General features: G+C 41.5%; 1 protein-coding gene across 3 annotated transcripts in view; it reads right to left on the reverse strand.

The window, feature by feature from the left end:
- The window catches only part of OCLN (occludin), a 52324-nt gene that overhangs the window by 24066 nt on the left and 10096 nt on the right, over nucleotides 1-18162 (reverse strand). For all 3 annotated transcript variants that reach the window (XM_032404262.1, XM_032404259.1, XM_032404260.1), the window contains exons 3-4: nucleotides 16509-17184; nucleotides 14332-14493 (exon numbers count right to left, since the gene is read on the reverse strand). In XM_032404262.1, coding sequence (XP_032260153.1) covers nucleotides 14332-14493; nucleotides 16509-17184 — 838 coding nt within the window. The remainder of the gene's footprint in view (nucleotides 1-14331; nucleotides 14494-16508; nucleotides 17185-18162) is intronic.

The raw sequence follows: 18162 nt of genomic DNA on the forward strand, positions 1-18162 counted from the left end.
CCCCGATAGTCAGCAGCCCACAGGACTGATTGTACATTAAAGATTCTTGGCCCTGGTTGAAAATTAAAAAGCTGTTCCAGTTTCTTCAGATGTCTAATGCTGATTACCAGCGCCACTCTGTCCCAGTCACCTGCCCCACTCCCACCTGCCTCCCCACTCCCGGGTGCAGGGAGGTAACAGGCAGAGACTGCCTGCAACCTGCAGGAGAGCATTTGCTATTGTATCTCTTGTGGCAAGCTTACAAATCATGGGAAGATTAAGTTAATGAACCAACATTAAATGTATTTATATTTTGGGTACTCTTACCCAAGCTTCCTTATTCAAGCTCGTCATTGCAAACACGGACAAATTATCACTCTAGCTAAAATTTACTGTGTGTTAATAAATTATGTGCTGGTTTCGAGCTAAGCCCTTTAATCAGTACAGCATCAGCTTATCTGTAGATAAAACCTTTATTTTCATTTACATATGAAGAATCTATCAAATGAAAAGACAAAGCCCCCTGGGGCAAGGTGATTACCTTCATCAGAGTCCAAGGAAGCCAAAAGTCACCCAATGGTGATCAAAAAGGACAGGGTCCAAGATCCCTATCAGGGACCCCGTCCCTTTCTCTACGTTCAGCCAGATCATCCTCACTAGTTCCTATCCTGACAAGTAAATGCTGGAAACAATGCTACATAAATGTTGCATCACGATGTCAAAGCCTTAAAAACTTCTAGAAATGAGACTAGCTAGTTAACTAAGTTAGTCTTTAGATTTAAGTATTTCTTACTTAAAAACAGGATCTTATTTAATAAATTTCACTTACTACTTGGTAACAATGGAGAAATGAGTTGATGGCATGTTCTCTCCAAACTTAGTCTATTCTTGCTTCTGATATAAATCAAGTAGCGTAACCAGAAAAAGCGCAAATTAGGAGACATGCAGAAAATACCCGCTGAGAACTGGATATGCTGGTTTGTAGCAGAAAAGTACCTCACACATGGATAAATCTCATTTTAATTTGTTAGTTTTATTATGTAAGTACTGTTTTCCCCAATTCTACTGGCAAAGAAAACTGAGGCTCAGAGGTTTTCAGAGGAAAAACAACAGACCAAAATCTACAAGTTATAAGGCAAATACAACACTTGTCCTGCTGGTTATGAGGACAGGTTTGAGACAAACTGCCGAAGCCCTCGGCAAACCTCAGTTTCTCCTTCTACAAGAAGGGTGCCCATCCTGTCAGGACTGCAGTTAGGATAATAATAATGTATAAAGTGGTTAGCCTAAAGTGAATACTTGGGAAATGCTGGTTCCTTTCTTTTACTGTGATTTTTTTTCTTTGGCTTTGTTGCCAAAATTCAGATGTGATGCTTAAACCTGAGTCATCTTTTTTTTTTTTTTTAAGATTTTATTTATTTATTTGACAGAGTCGCCCCTTAACCCGAGTCATCTTAATGTACTACACTGGCAAGAGCACTGAGAAAGCAGTCTCAGCAAAAGCAGCCTACGCCTGACTCACCAGGTCACCACCAAGCCACCACCTTGGTAGTGTGTCCACAGGCAGACGCACAGCTGCCTGCACGGAAGGTCACCAAGGCAGACTGGAGGACCCCACCCTAAGGTCCCAGACTTCAGTCCGATTATTTCACTTTACCAGAGCCAAATCCAAAATTTATTCACAGGAGCACCTGAAACTGAGGTGCTGAGGGGTGCCTGGGTGGCTCAGTGGTTAAGCATCTGCCTTCAGCTCAGGTCATGATCCCGGGATCCTGGGATCGAGCCCCGCATCGGGCTCCCTGCTCAGCGGGAAGCCTGCTTCTCCCTCTCACTCTGCCCCTGCTTGTGTTCCCTCTCTCACTGTGTCTCTGTCAAATAAATAAATAAAATCTTTAAAAAAAAAAAAAAAAGAAAGAAACTGAGGTGCTGAACTTCTAGTTACTATTGCGCCGGAACACTATAGGTATCAATAAAAATGAACCTCCAGTGCACGCGTCTTACAATCAACGCTTTGATATTTACCATAGGCGTGTGCTTTTCCAACGCCAGGCCCCACTGATAAGTATTTACTCGAGAGAAAATGAGTATGTATGTCTTGATATTTGTTTATGACCTTCTGAAAGCGTAGGAGGGGGGAAGAGAGATTTGAACACAAAGATCAACATGAGATACTCATCTTCATGGGCTACTGAACATTAGTCCTTCCCAACTCAGCTCTGGAACCCAAGCCTGAAGAGTGCCCCCACTTGCATTCTCGGTGTTCTGTCAGGACACGGCTCCTTAGACCATGGGCCCCTGCCCTGGTAAGAAGCCCAACTCAAGCAGGGGCCGGAAGGGATCTGAGCAGCATGACACCCTCCTGGGAGAAGCCGGCAGAGTTCGGAGGGGCACTGGGTGAAGCAGGCACATTCAAAGCTGCTCAGAAACCCATCCTAAGCTATTCAAAAGGCACTTTGAATTTAGACCTGGCCACGTGGCCAGAGCCATCAAGAATCAGAGGGCAATTATAATTAATTCATGTTGTCTACAGAGCACTATTTCTCTAGAAACCACCTCCCTACTCCACACAGTACTGTGGGAAGTACCATCTGCCATACTATGTTACAAGGGTCCTCCCATGAGCACCACGGGTTAGTGTCCCCCTGACCCCAGTCTCATCAGGGCCCCTTCCCCAGGCTAGTCTTAGAAAAGCACTAACATGAAAAGTTCAAGAGCTCTAAGTGGCTGCTTTCTGCCCCTCTTCTCCAATAGAAACATGAAGCCTATCCAGATAGTAGGAAAACAAGAAAACAAATCATAATGGTGTTTAAATCCCTGATCTTAATTGTTCCTGATATCCAGCCATATCCCGGTCCTCTGTGGCTAAGTTGTTTAAGTTCTAAGTTATCATGAGTCACCACCCAAAATCTTGCAAATAAATTCCTCTTTTTACCTATACTAAGTTCTATTTCTGTCACCTGTAACTAGGAAATTGCTAATTCATTCAACATCAAAATTCTTTCTTTTCTGTACATTCAATTGCTTTCAGTATCCCTGGAAGACACACAACTATACTTTTACTGGTCTGCATTTTCTCAGATACATCTCACATCAGTCTTGAGAAAGCAGACGAGATAATATGGCCCAATTTTATAGATAAGGAACCCAGGGTCCAGAGGAGTTAATCTGTTTGCCCAAGAGTGCTGGAATCAGGACTCGAAACCAGAACTTGAAAGTCCTGTGCCGCTGTCCCTATACCAGGCATCCATCTCCAAACCAGACTTCCTTCACATACATATTGGTTAAAATCAACAGAAATCACCTGCCTAAAGTCACAACAAAGGCAGTGAAGCTAGACTCCAAACCCTGGTATTGCTTCTTTTTTATAGGTCCCATAGTTTATTAATTCTTCTGTTTGGAACACATCAAAAGTGTATATAAACTCTATGCAACAACAACAACAAAAAAAATGTTTTATCTGAGTGGAGATGAGCTAATACACTGCTTCTACCAAAGGTAGAAAAGCCACCATTAGACACAAAGAGTAGAAGAAAGCGGAACACCAACAATCCGATCAGGCTGTTTAGAACAAACTACAAATGAAGGAAGTGTCTCCTCTGCTCATGGCAATGCACAAACCCAGCAGTGCCTGATTATCCAGCCTGTACACATTGCTCAGAGCATCAACAAGGAGGTAGGTCTGCTCCATATGAGAACATCTGAGGGGATCTACTCTGATCCCACTGGAACCATTAGTTGATTCCCAGCACTGAGAAGCACCTCAGTCCCAAGGTCAAGACAATAATATGGCCCATCACCATCTTATCTAATTGAAGCAGGGAAGGCACCTTGGAGCTAGTTCACCTCTGGGGGCAGGTGAGTGGGAGAGCAAAACCCACAAAGGGTAATTAACTTACACTTAATAATTCTTGGGTGGGCTGGTGGATCTGTAGGTGTCCATTAGGAAACAAATAAATAAATACAACAAGAAGGCTACGCATGGACCAGAGGTGACAATGTCATGAACCAAGATTTAGGATTAATTTGTTTCTGTGAACCTGAAGTCCAATTAAAAAAGAGAGAGAGAGAAAGAGAAGTAATCATTAAGGTTTCCCTAAGAGCATGCTGGTATGGAAATGATCAATCAGGGTTCTAGCCCTGGCTTTATCACCTACTATGTAACCCGATATATGTAAACAAAAAAATGCTCTCCACTTACATAACAGCAAAGTTCACTTCAACATCGATTTTCTCCATTTTCAAAAAAATTACCATATACTTGAAGAAAATTACCTAATAACTTTTCTTTAAAAGATTTTATTTATTTGAGAGAGAGAGAGAGAGAGAAGGAGAAGCAGACTCCCCACTGAGCAGACAGCCCGATGAGGAGCTCGATCCCAGGACCCTGAGATCATGACCTGAGCTAAAGGCAGACACTTAATGAACTGAGCCACCCAGAAGCCCCGACCTAATAACTTTTTACATAATTATTCTGGTCAAAATTAGTTCATAAAAGGAAGAAAACCCAGAGAACTAACTTTCATCAAAAACATAAAAATTTTAGAGGATAAAAATTCAGAATGGTGGGGCGCCTGGGTGGCTCAGTCGTTAAGCGTCTGCCTTCGGCTCAGGTCATGATCCCAGGGTCCTGGGTTCGAGCCCCACACTGGGCTCCCCGCTCCGCGGGAGGCCTGCTTCTCCCTCTCCCACTCCCCCTGCTTGTGTTCCCTCTCTTGCTGTGTCTGTCAAATAAATAAAATCTTTAAAAAAAAAAAATTCAGGATGACTGCCTGCCATTTGGGAACAAAATTAAATTAGATCTTCTCTCATATCACACTAAGAAATAACTTGGCCAGGGGTGCCTGGGTGGCTCAGTCGTTAAGCGTCTGCCTTCGGCTCAGGTCATGATCCCAGGGTCCTGGGATCGAGCCCCGCATCAGGCTCCCTGCTCAGCGGGAGGCCTGCTTCTCCCTCTCCCACTCCTCCTGCTTGTGTTCCCTCTCTCGCTGTGTCTCTGTCAAATAAATAAATAAAATCTTCAAAAAAAAAAAAAAGAAGGAAAGAACTTGGCCAATCTGAACTGTCTTTAGTTAGTAATTATGAATCAGTATTTACTAAATAAGACTTTACAGTGAAAACTGTGCAGTGTACAGGGAACTCTATCATCTTTGCAACTTTTCAATAAATCTAGAACTATTCTAACATAAAAGTCTATTTAAAAAACTGGATTGGGGTGATGGCTGCACAATGCTACAAGTTTACTAAAAATCAGTTAATTGTACACTTATAATGTGTGAATTTTATGGTATACAAATTATACCTCACTAAAGCTATTTTTAAAAGTTCCTAGGTCTAAAGGTTTAAAATGAAAAAAATTATAAAATCAAGAAACACAAGAGAGGAACTTTACACCAATCAAGGATGAGGAAAACATCATGAACTGACAGGTATGTTTAACTTAACCCTCTGCACACATTCAGTCCACAACAAGGTAAAAAAAATAAAACTTTAGGGGCGCCTGGGTGGCTCAGTCGTTAAACGTCTGCCTTCGGCTCAGGTCATGATCCCAGGGTCCTGGGATCAAGCCCTGCCATCGGGCTCCCTGCTCAGCGGGAGGCCTGCTTCTCCCTCTCCCGCTCCCCTTGCTTATGTTCCCTCTCTCGGTCAAATAAATAATCTTTAAAAAAAAATTTTTTTTTAAATAAAACTTTAAATACTGAAGAAACTATCGAAGACTATTTTTTAAAAAGATTTTTATTTATTTGAGTGCGCACAGGGCAGGGGCAGAGGGAGAGGGAGTCTCAAGCAGACACCTCGCTGAGCTGGGAGCCTGATGCAGGGCTCAATCTCATGACCCTGAGATCACAACCTGAGCTGAAACCAAGAGTTGGACATTTACCCAACTGTGCCACCCAGGTGCCCCGAAACTAGAGAAGACTATTATTCACACCTTGAGGATGTTCGGAAAACTCTCTAGGAACACAAAAAAATACAGAAACCATAAACATACAAATGGAAAAATGTGAGCACTTAAAAAATAAAAACACTGTAAAAAAAAAAAAAAGGTGAAAGACCAACAACAATAATCTGGGAAGAAATATTAGCCACATATAAGACAAAATGATAATATTCACAATATGAAAAATTCCGTTAAGAGTGAACAAACCAGGGGTGCCTGGGTGGCTCAGTCGGTTAAGCGTCTGGCTTCGGCTCAGGTCATGATCCCAGGATCCTGTGATCAAGCCCCACATCAGGCTCCCTGCTCAGCGGGAAGCCTGCTTCTCCCTCTCCCACTCCCCCTGCTTATGTTCCTGCTCTTACTATCTCTGTCAAATAAATAAATAAAATCTAAAAAAAAAAAGATTCTCTTCCTCTCTCTCCTTCTGCTCCTTCACCACTCCCCACCCCCACTCTCTCCCTCTCTTAAAAAAAAATGTATGAAATAAATAATTAAGAAAAGGAAAATGATTAGGAAGACATTGACCTTTTTGATATGGAACAATTCAAAAGTTCATTTGAGAAAATTTTTCAGAGAACATTAAAAAATGTAAGAATAAAATTTATCTGAATTTCCATTAAAAAAAAAAGGATTGGGGCACCTAGGTGGCTCAGTTGGTTAAGCTTCCGACTCTTGATCTCAGTTCAGGGCTTGATCTCAGGGTCATGAGTTCAAGCTCTGTGTTGGGCTCCACTCTGGGCACGGAACCTACTAAAAAAAAAGAAAAAAAAGAAAAAGGATACAAACCTATTAGAAGTCATTAAGCAGGCCCAACGGAAATGGAGAGGAAGGAACTTTCACTTTTTAATTTTTTTCTATATTTGTGTTTTGTTACAATAAATTTGTATTGTTTTCATATTAAGACCTTCTTCCAAAGCACCACAAATAAAAGCCATTATTTTAAAAAGTCAAAAATTGAAAAAAAAAAAAAAACTTATACTCAACAACAGGGATTGGCCAAATACATCTGTGCCATGGAATGTTACTAGAAAAGGTATGTGGAGCCAGAGTTTCAAACATCACTGCTGGTTGTATAAATTGGTACACCTACTTTAAAAGGCAATTTCAGTATTCAATTTCTCAATATTTATCAAAATTATATATATAAATTATACATATATACATATATACACATATATACAAAATTATACATATATATGTGTGGGTGTGTGAATATATATGTATGTTCTAACTCAGTAATACTAGTCTGGAAAATCTATCCTAGAGAAGTATGTAACCAGACAGATGCACAAGGTATACACAGTTTTTAAAATCCTATCATTGACTGTAATATTAAACAGCAAATGTACATGGCACCTGAGTGGCTCAGTTAAGCGTCTGCCTTTTGCTCAGGTCGTGATCCCGGGGTCCTGGGATCGAGCCCCAAATCAGGATCCTTGCTCAGCAGGGAGCCCGCCTGCTTCTCCCTCTCCCTCTGCCGCTCCCCCTGCTTGTTCTTCTTTCTCTCACTGTTGAATAAAATCTTTAAAAAAATAAATAGCAAATGTAACCATCAATGACACTGGTTACATAAAACATGTTACATCCATACCAGGATGAGGCTATGAAGTGGTAAGGAAGTTCATCACAAAAGGTTGTAAAGCTAAAAGGGCAAGCTACAGGCAGAATGGTGTGATCAGTACACTTTTATATAATGAAGCAGGTAATCTATTTTTCTGTGATTTTATTTTCACAAAATAAAACAATGAAAGGGGGTGTCTGGGTGGTTGTCGGTTGAGTGTCCTACTCTTGGTTTTGACTTGGGTTATGGTCTCAGGGTCCTGGGGTTGAGCCCATGCATCAGGATCCCCATTCAGTGGGTATCCTGCTTATCTCCTTCTCCCTCTGCCCCTCCCCCACTCGTGCTCTCTTCAAAATAAATCTTTAAAAAAAAAAACACACACACAATGGAAGGAATCATAAAAAACTAAGAAGAGTACCTACAAGAGTAGGAAAGGGTAGAGAAAGATACCTAGAAATGAGCAAATGGGAATACAAGGATGGAAAAGAGATTTCCCCAAAAACCTGCTTTTTATTTTTTATTATTTTTAAGTTTTAATTTTAATTCCAGTTAATTAACATACTGTATTATATTAAGTGTACAATACAGTGATTCAAGACTTCCATACAACACCCATAAATATAAATTTTGTAATGTAACTTGAAGTCTGGAATTGTGATGCCTCCAGTTTTTTCTTCTTCAAGATTGTTTTGGTTATTTGGGGTCTTTTATGGTTCCATACACATTTTAGGATTGTTTGTTCTACTTCTGTGAAAAGTGCTGTTGGTATTTTGATAAGGATTGCATTAAATCTATAGACTGCTTTGGGTAGTATGGACATTTTAACAATATTTGTTCTTCTAATCCATGAGCATGGAATGTCTTTCCATTTCTTTGTGTCAACTTCAATTTCTTTCATCAGTGTTTTATATTTCAGAGTACAGGTCTTTCACCTCTTTGAGAAAACCTGGTCGTTTTTTTTTTTTTATTGTAATTCTGACCACAGGTTTTTTGGTTTTTGTTTTTTAAGTAGGCTCCACGCCCAGCATGGAGCCCAAACCAGGACTCAAACTCAACAGTCCTGAGACCAAGACCTAAGCCAAGATAAGAGTTGGCCACTTACCAGACTGAGCCACCCAGGTGCCCCATCTTTTTGGTTTTTTATTTTTTTTTTTTTAAGATTTTATTTATTTATTTGACGGAGAGAGACATAGCGAGAGGGAACACAAGCAGGGGGAGTGGGAGAGGGAGAAGCAGGCTCTCCAATGAGCAGAGAGCCCAATGCGGGACTCGATCCCAGGGCCCTGGTATCATGACCTGAGCCAAAGGCAGATGCTTAATGGCTGAGCCATGCAGGCGCCCCCCATAGACTTTTGAAAAGGGGATAATTAGGAAAGTTTCTACCTTGCCAAAAAATACAAAAATTAAAACAGTTATCATACTGACAGCCGCAACAACATAAATGAATCTCACAGATACTATGTTAAGTGGACACAAAAACACACATTACGTAATTTCATTCATATGAAGTTTAAGAATAGGCAAAACCAACTGATGTGACAGGGTGATAGTTATCAATCAAAAAATAATGAGAGGGGTTACCATCCTCCAGGTGATACTGAGAAAGGGCATGAGGAAACCATGGACACTGGAATAAACTGTATCTTGATCGGGGTGAGTTATGTGTATGTATAAAAACTCACCAAGCAAAGCAACTGGTGTACCTACTGTACTTTACTCTGTATATACAGATATACATTGTACTTCAATAAAATTAAAAGTATCAAAAAATGAGGAATATTTAATGATGTGACGAAAAGCTTGTAATATAATGTTAAATCAAAAAGTAGAATTTCACACTGAGAGGGAACATTATCGTACTTCTCCTGATTTAGAATAAGAAGGTCGGGGGGGGGGGGGGGGGGGGATTAAAGAAAATACACCAGAATGGTACCTCAGGGTGGAAGAATTTTCTTTATAGTTCACTGTAGTTTCAAAATGTCTAGTTACCAAACAATAAATTTTAAAAATACATAAATAGGGGCGGCTGGGTGGCTCAGTTGGTTAAGCGACTGCCTTTGGCTCAGGTCATGATTCTGGAGTCCCGGGATCAAGTCCCACATCGGGCTCCCTGCTCAGCAGGGGATCTGCTTCTCCCTCTGACCCTTCCCCTCTCATGCTCTCTGTCTCCCATTCTCTCTCTCAGATAAATAAATAAAATCTTTAAAAAATAAAAAATAAAAATACATAAATATATATAGGTTATTTTTAATTTAAATTCAGTTAGCCAACATATAGTACATCTTTAGTTTTTGATGTAGTAGTCAATGATTCATTAGTTGCATATAACATCCAGTGCTCATATCATGTGCCCTCCTTAATGCCCATCACCAAGTTACACTACATATATATATATATTTTTTTTTTTGTTTTGTTTTGTTTTTTTTTTAAAGATCTTATTTATTTGAGAGAAAGAGAGAGTGTGAGAGCGCGCACGAGTCGGTAGGGAGGGGTAGAGGGAGAAGCAGGCTCTCCGATGAGCAGGGAGCCCAATGCCAGGACCCCGGGATCATGACCTGAGCCAAAAGCAGATGCTTAACCAACTGAGCCACCCAGGGACCCCAATATATATATATTTTTTAATTCAGAAAAAGTACCAACTAGATCTGGAATTTGAGGACATAACAGAAAAAATAACATCTGCAAATTTATTAAAAGAACCTTCAAACATCTAATATATAACAATGCTGGTACAAACTTAAGTGACTGACTACAAAGGACCAGGTTAACACCCACAATAGTGTGCAAACATGGCCTGCTTATTTTATAAAGTACAAGATATCCAGAAAGGGGAAGGGGAAAAAAAAACAACAACCCTAAGACTCCCTAGGAAGGCAAAGAAACCATGGTGCTGGAGATTCAGAGACAGGAAATTACAGAGTTGTACATTTTCCCACACATAATACCTAAGGGCTGAAATCTGCTTAAAACTCTGAAGACACAACTTTTGAGGTGCCTTTGCTCTGGAGGTTCTGATCCTAAAGATTTTAAAAATCCAGGAAAGGCAGTAAGATCTAATAAAATAATGAATGTCCAGGCCTACCCTAATACATAGGGAAGAAGGAAACTAATTTTCAGTAGCTAATTGTTCCTTTAATAAGTTTTTCTCTCCCCCCCCAACAAAAAAACCATTATTAGTTATATGGGGAGTATCTTATCTCAGTTCCCTACAATTCAAATTTTATATTTTTATTTATTTAATTAATTTTTTGAGAGAGAGGGAGAGAGTGAGGGAAGAGCAGAGGGAGAGATAATCTTTTTTTTTTTTTAAGATTTTATTTATTTATTTGACAGAGAGAGACACAGCGAGAGAGGGAACACAAGCGGGGGAGTGGGAGAGGGAGAAGCAGGCTTCCCGCTGAGCAGAGAGCCCGATGCGGGGCTCGATCCCAGGACCCTGGGACCATGACCTGAGCCGAAGGCAGACGCTTAACGACTGAGCCACCCAGGCGCCCTGAGAGAGAGAATCTTAAGCAGGCTCCACGCTCAGTGCAGAGCCCCATGTTGGGCTCGATCTCACAACCCTGAGATCATGACCTAAGCTGAAAATCAAGAGTCGGAAGCTTAACCCACTGAGCCACCCAGGAGCCCCTAGAAGTCAAATTTTAATCCTCACTTAGTACAAGGAATCAATGCTAGGTTTTCTTTCCATTATTTTAAGTGAAGATTATTTTTATGGTATTAATTTCTAAAAACCAAAAGGAAGAAAAATCACTAATCCACTGTCAGGCGCTTCATATGCAGCATCGAACATTGTCACCTGGGCTATCGTTAGGACTTAGCAGACAGGCAGTCAGGGCAGGGTCCCCAACAAGAAGATACGGAGTCAGGACAGCTAAAATAAAACAGCACTAACATCCTGTTCTGCAGCTTACACAGGACCTCACTAACATTCTGTTTTGCAGCCTTTGCAGAAATGATTTCTGCAAAACGACCTAAAATGAGACAATTAACCACAAAGCATTTGTCAATATCGCCGGCAAGGGGCAGTTAAGACATAAGCTTCCAGATGTCAGTGAGTAAAAAAGTCCATCAGCACAGAAACGTTAACCTAACAGGTAGACAAATACGTGACCAAAGCCCTGACTGGCACGACTCAGCAAACCCTGACTGCTTAAGATAGCTCCGTAAAAGAGGTCATAATAACCCCTAAACTTAGAAACTCTGAGGGCAACCCACTGGGCCCCCCTCTCTTTCTGGGAGCTTTATACTCTTGCTCAATAAACTTTGCTTTGCTGCCCACCACTATTCATCTGGTCTACCTCTTCATTCTTGGAAGTGGTGTGGACCAAGAACCACGGGCATTAAGGGGACACAAATCCTGCCACATTATGTTATCAAAGGGACAGAGGTGTTGAGCAGAATGGAGCAAAAGAGCACAGAAAGGAGAGTTGTGGAAGTAAACAGAAGAAACAAGAAAGAGGGACTGAGTTCAGCAAAGTAAACTTGGGCAGGTGAGGGGAGAATGGATGGAAAAGCAAAATACCTGTGGCTAAAATCACCTCCAGATAGCTTATTTCAATAGCATTTCTTAGGCACTGGGGAAGCTAAGGGAAGGGGAAAAGAGATGAGAAGCCAGCCAGTGCTGGGGCACCTGGATGGCTCAGTCAGTGGAGCATGCGACTCTCGATCTCGCATTTGTGGGTTCGAGCCCCACACTGGGTGTAGAGATTACTTAAAAATAAAATCCTTAAAAAAATAAAATGATAAATTTAATAAATAAATAAATAAAAGTAAAGTGCTTTCTGCTTCCTCGTCATTATCACGTCCATAAATTATTATGGCTATCTTTTGCCCAATTATCAAAAGCACCTAGAACTGATTAAAACCACAGGACAGTAAAATCAGATGAGAGGCCAAAGTTCACTGGAACTCTAATATTACCAGCACTAGTCTCTCTAGTTTTTTGTTTTTTTTTTAAGGCTCTCGAAACCTTGAATAAACAAATCCAACAGCCAGTGAAAACTGACACACCCAGAAACTCTCAGCAAAACATTTACATCATAGTTCACAATAGACTGTCCTATTCCATCTACAGGTGGCCTTGCCTGGAGCTAAAGGTCGAAAGAAAACACTTCCCCACACCTTCATGCTTTACGGGGGGGAAAGAGGAGGAGGAAAAAGAAACCAAGCAGGCCTCAAGGCAAGGTCAGGAACATAGGAACTCCACTCTCAGTGGTGTGTACCCACCAGACCTTCTGATGTTCCTAAGACTGTTTCCTTTTGGCTCCTTAACTAACTAGAAGAAAATCTCATCTACAGTTCTAGATTTCTTAAAATCAGACATACACAGGGATGCCTGGGTGGCTCAGTCAGTTAAGCGTCTGCCTTCAGCTCAGGTCATGATCCCAGGGTCCTGGGATCGAGTACCGCATCGGGCTCCCTGCTCAGCGGGGAGTCTGCTTCTCCCTCTGCCTGCCGCTCCCCCTGCTTGTGCTCTCGCTCTCTTTCTCTCTCACAAATAAAATCTTAAAAAAAAAAAAAAAAATCAGACATACAGAATGCCAGAGCTATGGGAGCCTTCAAGATGACCAATGTCTTTATCCCTAACCCTGACCAGCAATCCCCACCCTTAGCGCTCTTTCCTCCACTCCCATTGGCTAGAACAAACCTGTGTCCAGGTTTCTCAACTAACCCTCATGGCAAGAAGTCAGTCTGCTCAAAGAAACCTATGATGGCAGTTTCTGAGGATGCTTCCAACTGCTCCCTAACAGGGTTTCTGAGAAATAAAGTCTCACTTCAGACATCTCTGAAGACATGTTAGGTATCAGTAATATATATTTCCCAGATATTTCTGGAGAGAGGAACTTGCTAAGCTTTCAGCAAATCACATCTACACATACTGGTAGAAATAACAATATATATAAAAAAGGGAATTGCTCTAATCTCTCTCTGCCTCACTGAAGTATTTCCTAAGTATCCATGCAATTAGACACTGTAATTTGCTAGGCTGTTATTGATGCAAAAACTTCAGACGTATGGCACCTACTACCACTCCAAAAACACCCTTCTTAACCCAAGACAGCAAGCACCCTAAGCAACAGTGTTCCCCTCCAAAATGATAACCAGGAAAATAAACGGGGAGGGGGAGGAATGGTACTGTTTTGCATAGACCAAGTTCTTTCTGCATGATTCCTTTAGAAGCCGTTTCTTTTCAGTGCCTAAATACACGTCTTAAAAATGGAAATCTGAGGGGCGCCTGGGTGGTTCAGTCAGCTAAGCGTCCAACTCTTTTTTTTAAGATTTTACTTATTTATTTGAGAGACAGAGAGAGAAAGCACAAGTGAGGGGAGGAGCAGAGGGAGAGGGACAAGCAGACTCCATGCTGAGCATGGAGCCCAATGCCGAGCTAAATCCCACGACCCTGAGATCATGACCTGAGCCGAAATCAAGAGTCAGACCCTTAACTGACTGAGCCACCCAGGCGCCCCAGAGCCCAACTCTTGATTTGACTCAGGTCATGATCTCAGGGTCGTGAGATCAAGCCCCATGTCGGGCTCAGTGCAGAGTCTGCTTGAGATTCTCCCTCCCCCTCTGCCCCTCCCCCTGCTTGTGCATGAACCCCCCACCAAATAATATATAAAATCTAAAAAAATCTGGTTTTCATTTTGCAGTAAAACAATTTCCACTTATCATAGCACCTTCTTTAAAGATCTGAGTAAAACATGAGGGCACAACTTTTGCAACAAACAAAAACAGTAATTCTAAGAACATAGTTTCACAAAGCACTAAAGGTCAGGTTTAGAGACAGAAACCTGGTGTTTTAATAAAATACCGGACATTTGCTGATTTTTTTTTTTTTTTAAACACTTACCCACTCTTCAACATTGGGGGGTTGTTCATCATAAATATGTTCCTTGTCCCACAAAATATTTGACTTGTCATACTGGTTCATCTTTCTTCGAGTTTTCACAGCAAAGAAAATTATTAAAGCAAAAGCCACGATAACCATGAACCCCAGTACAATCGCAATTGCCTAAAAAGAGATTAAAGATATTGACACAGATTTTAATTGTTTACTTTATCCTAATCCACCCTCAGTAAAAACCTAAGGCCCTACACTACATATCTGTGGTTTAACAGATATAAAACTGATACAGTTACATTTTAGAAATATAAAATGTTGGACTGAGGCTAACAACACATACACAGCTTAATTCAATACTCAAAACAGGCTTTAAGTTAGGTACTATCATTCCCTTTTAAATTACAGAAATCTAGTTCCAAAGCTTGAGCGCCAAGTGGCCTTATTTTTATTAACAGATGAAAATGGCCAGTAAATTAACTCAATCATCAGTATCCTTCTAAAGGGCTTGAAAAATGTTATTCTCAGAAATAGCTTTAAATACATAACCATGTTTACAATCTTGTTCGTAACACACACTGGGCAAATGTTTTTACACTGAATGTAAATTCCAGTCTATAGAGGATCTACCTTACCATAAATTATGAGACAGGATCTAACCAAGCTATAAATTAGAGAAAATGGATGAGTGATTCATGTAGTCTGGCAGGTGGTTTCTCTTGGAGGAGTCTTGTGTGTACTCAGAAGAAAGGGCCCTGTGACAAGGAAACCTTTGCCCTGACAGTTCTTCCAGTGTCTGATAAGTATGTTAAGTGGTCCACTGGCCTGGAGACACTTGAAATTGAGGCAGTACCAGGACCCTGGCCTGGATTCTGCTCATCGTAACAGGAGGGTCTCTGTGCAGCCATCTAACAGTGATATCCTTTTTCAGTGATTACAGGTTTTGGGCACACAGAGGACTAAGAGAGATGGGGGTGTGGTAAGAGAGGAGCACCAACCCTCAGCCCTGTTTACCAGAGATACATCTGAATGCCAATAACAAATATTCTGAAATTCAGAGGGAAAACATTTCAGTCTTCAAAATAATGGTAGTTACTGGAGATGATCCCACCCCAAAAGAGTGACTCATTCAGGTAGAAGAGTGAGAATTTCTGAGTCACTGTAAGGAGAGGGAAAAAAAATAGGGAAAAAAAAAATTAGAAATCCATAAGGAAAAAGATTAGCAACTTCACACCTATTAGCATGGATAGAATCAAACAGACAAAACAATGCTGGTGAGCATGTATAAAAATGGAATCCTCACACATTTCTGGTAAAGGTAAAACAGTGCAACCAGTTTGGAGAATAGTCTGGCAGTTCCTCAAAAGCTTAAACACACAGAAGAGACATCATAAGACCCTGCAATTCTATCCCTAGGCATATGCTCAAGAGAAATTAAAACACGGGTTCACACAAGAAATTGTACACAAATGTTCAGAGCATTATTTATAACAGCCAATATGGACATAGCCCAAATGTCCATCAATTGATGAATGAATAAAATATGGTATAGCCATACAATGGAATACTATGCAGCAATAAAAAGGAATTGATATAACATGCATGAACCTGGAAAACATTAATGTGAAATGAAAGCCAATCACAGGGGCGCCTGGATGGCTTAGTCGGGGGTGGGGGTGAGCATGTGACTCTTGATCTTGGGGTTGTGAGCTCAAGGCCCACAGTGGGTCCAGAGATTACTTAAATAAAACTTAAAAAAAAAAGGAAAGAAGCCAATCATAAAAGATCACATAATGTGTGATTCTGTATATATGAAATATCCAGAATAGGCGAATCTATAGAATAAGATTAGTAGTCGGCTAAATCTCGGAAGGATTAGAGAAAGAAGTTACTGCTAATGCATATGGGGCTTCTTTTGAGGATAGTGAAAATGTTCTAAAACTGATTATGGTGATGGCTGCAGAACTCTGAATATACTCAAATTACTGAACCAAACTTTAAGTGGATGAATTATATGGTATGTTAATACTATCTTAACAATGACACCCAGCGCCCCTCTCCACATTCTGATTTAAATACAAGTGAGGCCTTGTCATCAATACTTTTAAAAAGTTCCCGAAGTGATTCTATTAAGCATCCCGAGTGCCTATACCCAAAGCAGGGGCAAGGACGAAAACCACTCATACCTCTTGGGGATCCACCACACAGTAGTGATACAGATACTGATCCATGTAAAGTCCAGAAGTTGCAGATGCATAAAACTGGTTGCAGATGGCATATATCTGTGAACTGTACATAGACCCAGAAGCCTGGGCAGTTGGGTTGACTCCCATTATATAGACAATTGTGGCAATAAACATCATGACGCCCAGGATAGCGCTCAGTATTATGACAGTCAAGTAGTATCTTCTTGTTCTAGATATGTCAGAACGTATTACGCTGGTAACAAATATCACCAATGCAGCAATGAAACAAAAGGCCACCATGGCCAGGAGGAAGCCCTTGGCTGCTCTTGGATCTGTGTAGCCTCCATAGCCATAACCGTAGCCGTAACCATAGGCATAGCCACTTCCGTAGCTCCCGAAGCCGCTGCTGTAAGGGTAGCCTAGACCACCACCCAGTAAGCCAGTTCCGTAGCCTCGATCCCAGGCAAGCGTGGAGGCAACACAGGCAAAGACGGCAATGCACATCACGGTAACGAGCATAGACAGAATCCGGATGACTCCCGGAGGAGAGGTCCATTTGTAGAAGTGAAGAATTTCATCTTCCGGGTAGAACGAATACGCCGGCTGAGAGAGCATGGGTCGAACGTGCATGTCTCCACCGTAGACATCATTGCTTGGTGCATAATGATTGGGTTTGCTGAAATGCACATGAAAACACTTTCAAGTTAATACTGTTTGGAGGAAGCAGAAAGAACACAGAATGTACATGGAAATAATTTAAACCATCTACTGGCAAAAAACAAAACCAACCTTCAGTACCACCCCACTACAGCAGGACACTTTATGTCCCCCCAAATTCAAATGTCAACATCCTAAGCCCCAATGTGATGGTGTTAGGTGGGGCCTAACTAGGTTCCGAGCTGGAGCCCCCATGAATGGGAACAGTGCCTTCACAAAGGAGACCCCAGAGAACCGTCCTGCCCCTTCTACCATGTGAGGATACAAGAAGCAGGCAGTATGCAACCCAGAGGAGAACCTTCTCTAGAACCTGACCACACTGGTACCTTATTATCGTGGCTTCCAGCCTCCAGAACTGAGAAATAAATTCATGTTGTTTGTATGCTAGCCAGTGTGTGGTACTGTGTGATAGCACCCAGAAGCTACTGAGACACCCACTGAAGAGTCAAGGTTTCTGTGTATCAGAATCACCTGGAGGGCTTGTTAAAACATAGATTGTTGGTCCCCAACCCCAGGTTGCTGATTCTGCAAGCCCCGGGTAGGACAAGTTTCCAGATGCTCCTGCTGCTGAAAGTCTGGGAGCCATACATTGAGAATGACTGCTCTAATTTCTACAGAGTAGAGGTTCTCGCATTTTCTCCTATTAGAGTCACCTGGGGAATGTGTATAATCCCCAGCTGGAGCACTCCACGCCAGTTAAACTATAATCCCTGGGGAGGGCACCCAAGCAGTTTAGAACAATGATGTCAACCCTTTGGCTTGTGTGATGTGAGACCAGTGCATTCAGATACGACACCTACAGTGGCCCATCCAGTGTCTCGTCCAATTTCTGGCAGCCTCACTCTCCTGCCTGAGAAAGCAGTCATTCATTTATTCACGTGACAGCTATTTACTGGAGCTGCCAGGCTGGTATGTGTGGGGCAGTGTGCTAAGTACT

The sequence above is a fragment of the Phoca vitulina genome, unplaced genomic scaffold (genome assembly GCF_004348235.1).
Source record: "Phoca vitulina isolate PV1807 unplaced genomic scaffold, GSC_HSeal_1.0 scaffold6, whole genome shotgun sequence".
Lineage (NCBI taxonomy): Eukaryota > Metazoa > Chordata > Mammalia > Carnivora > Phocidae > Phoca > Phoca vitulina.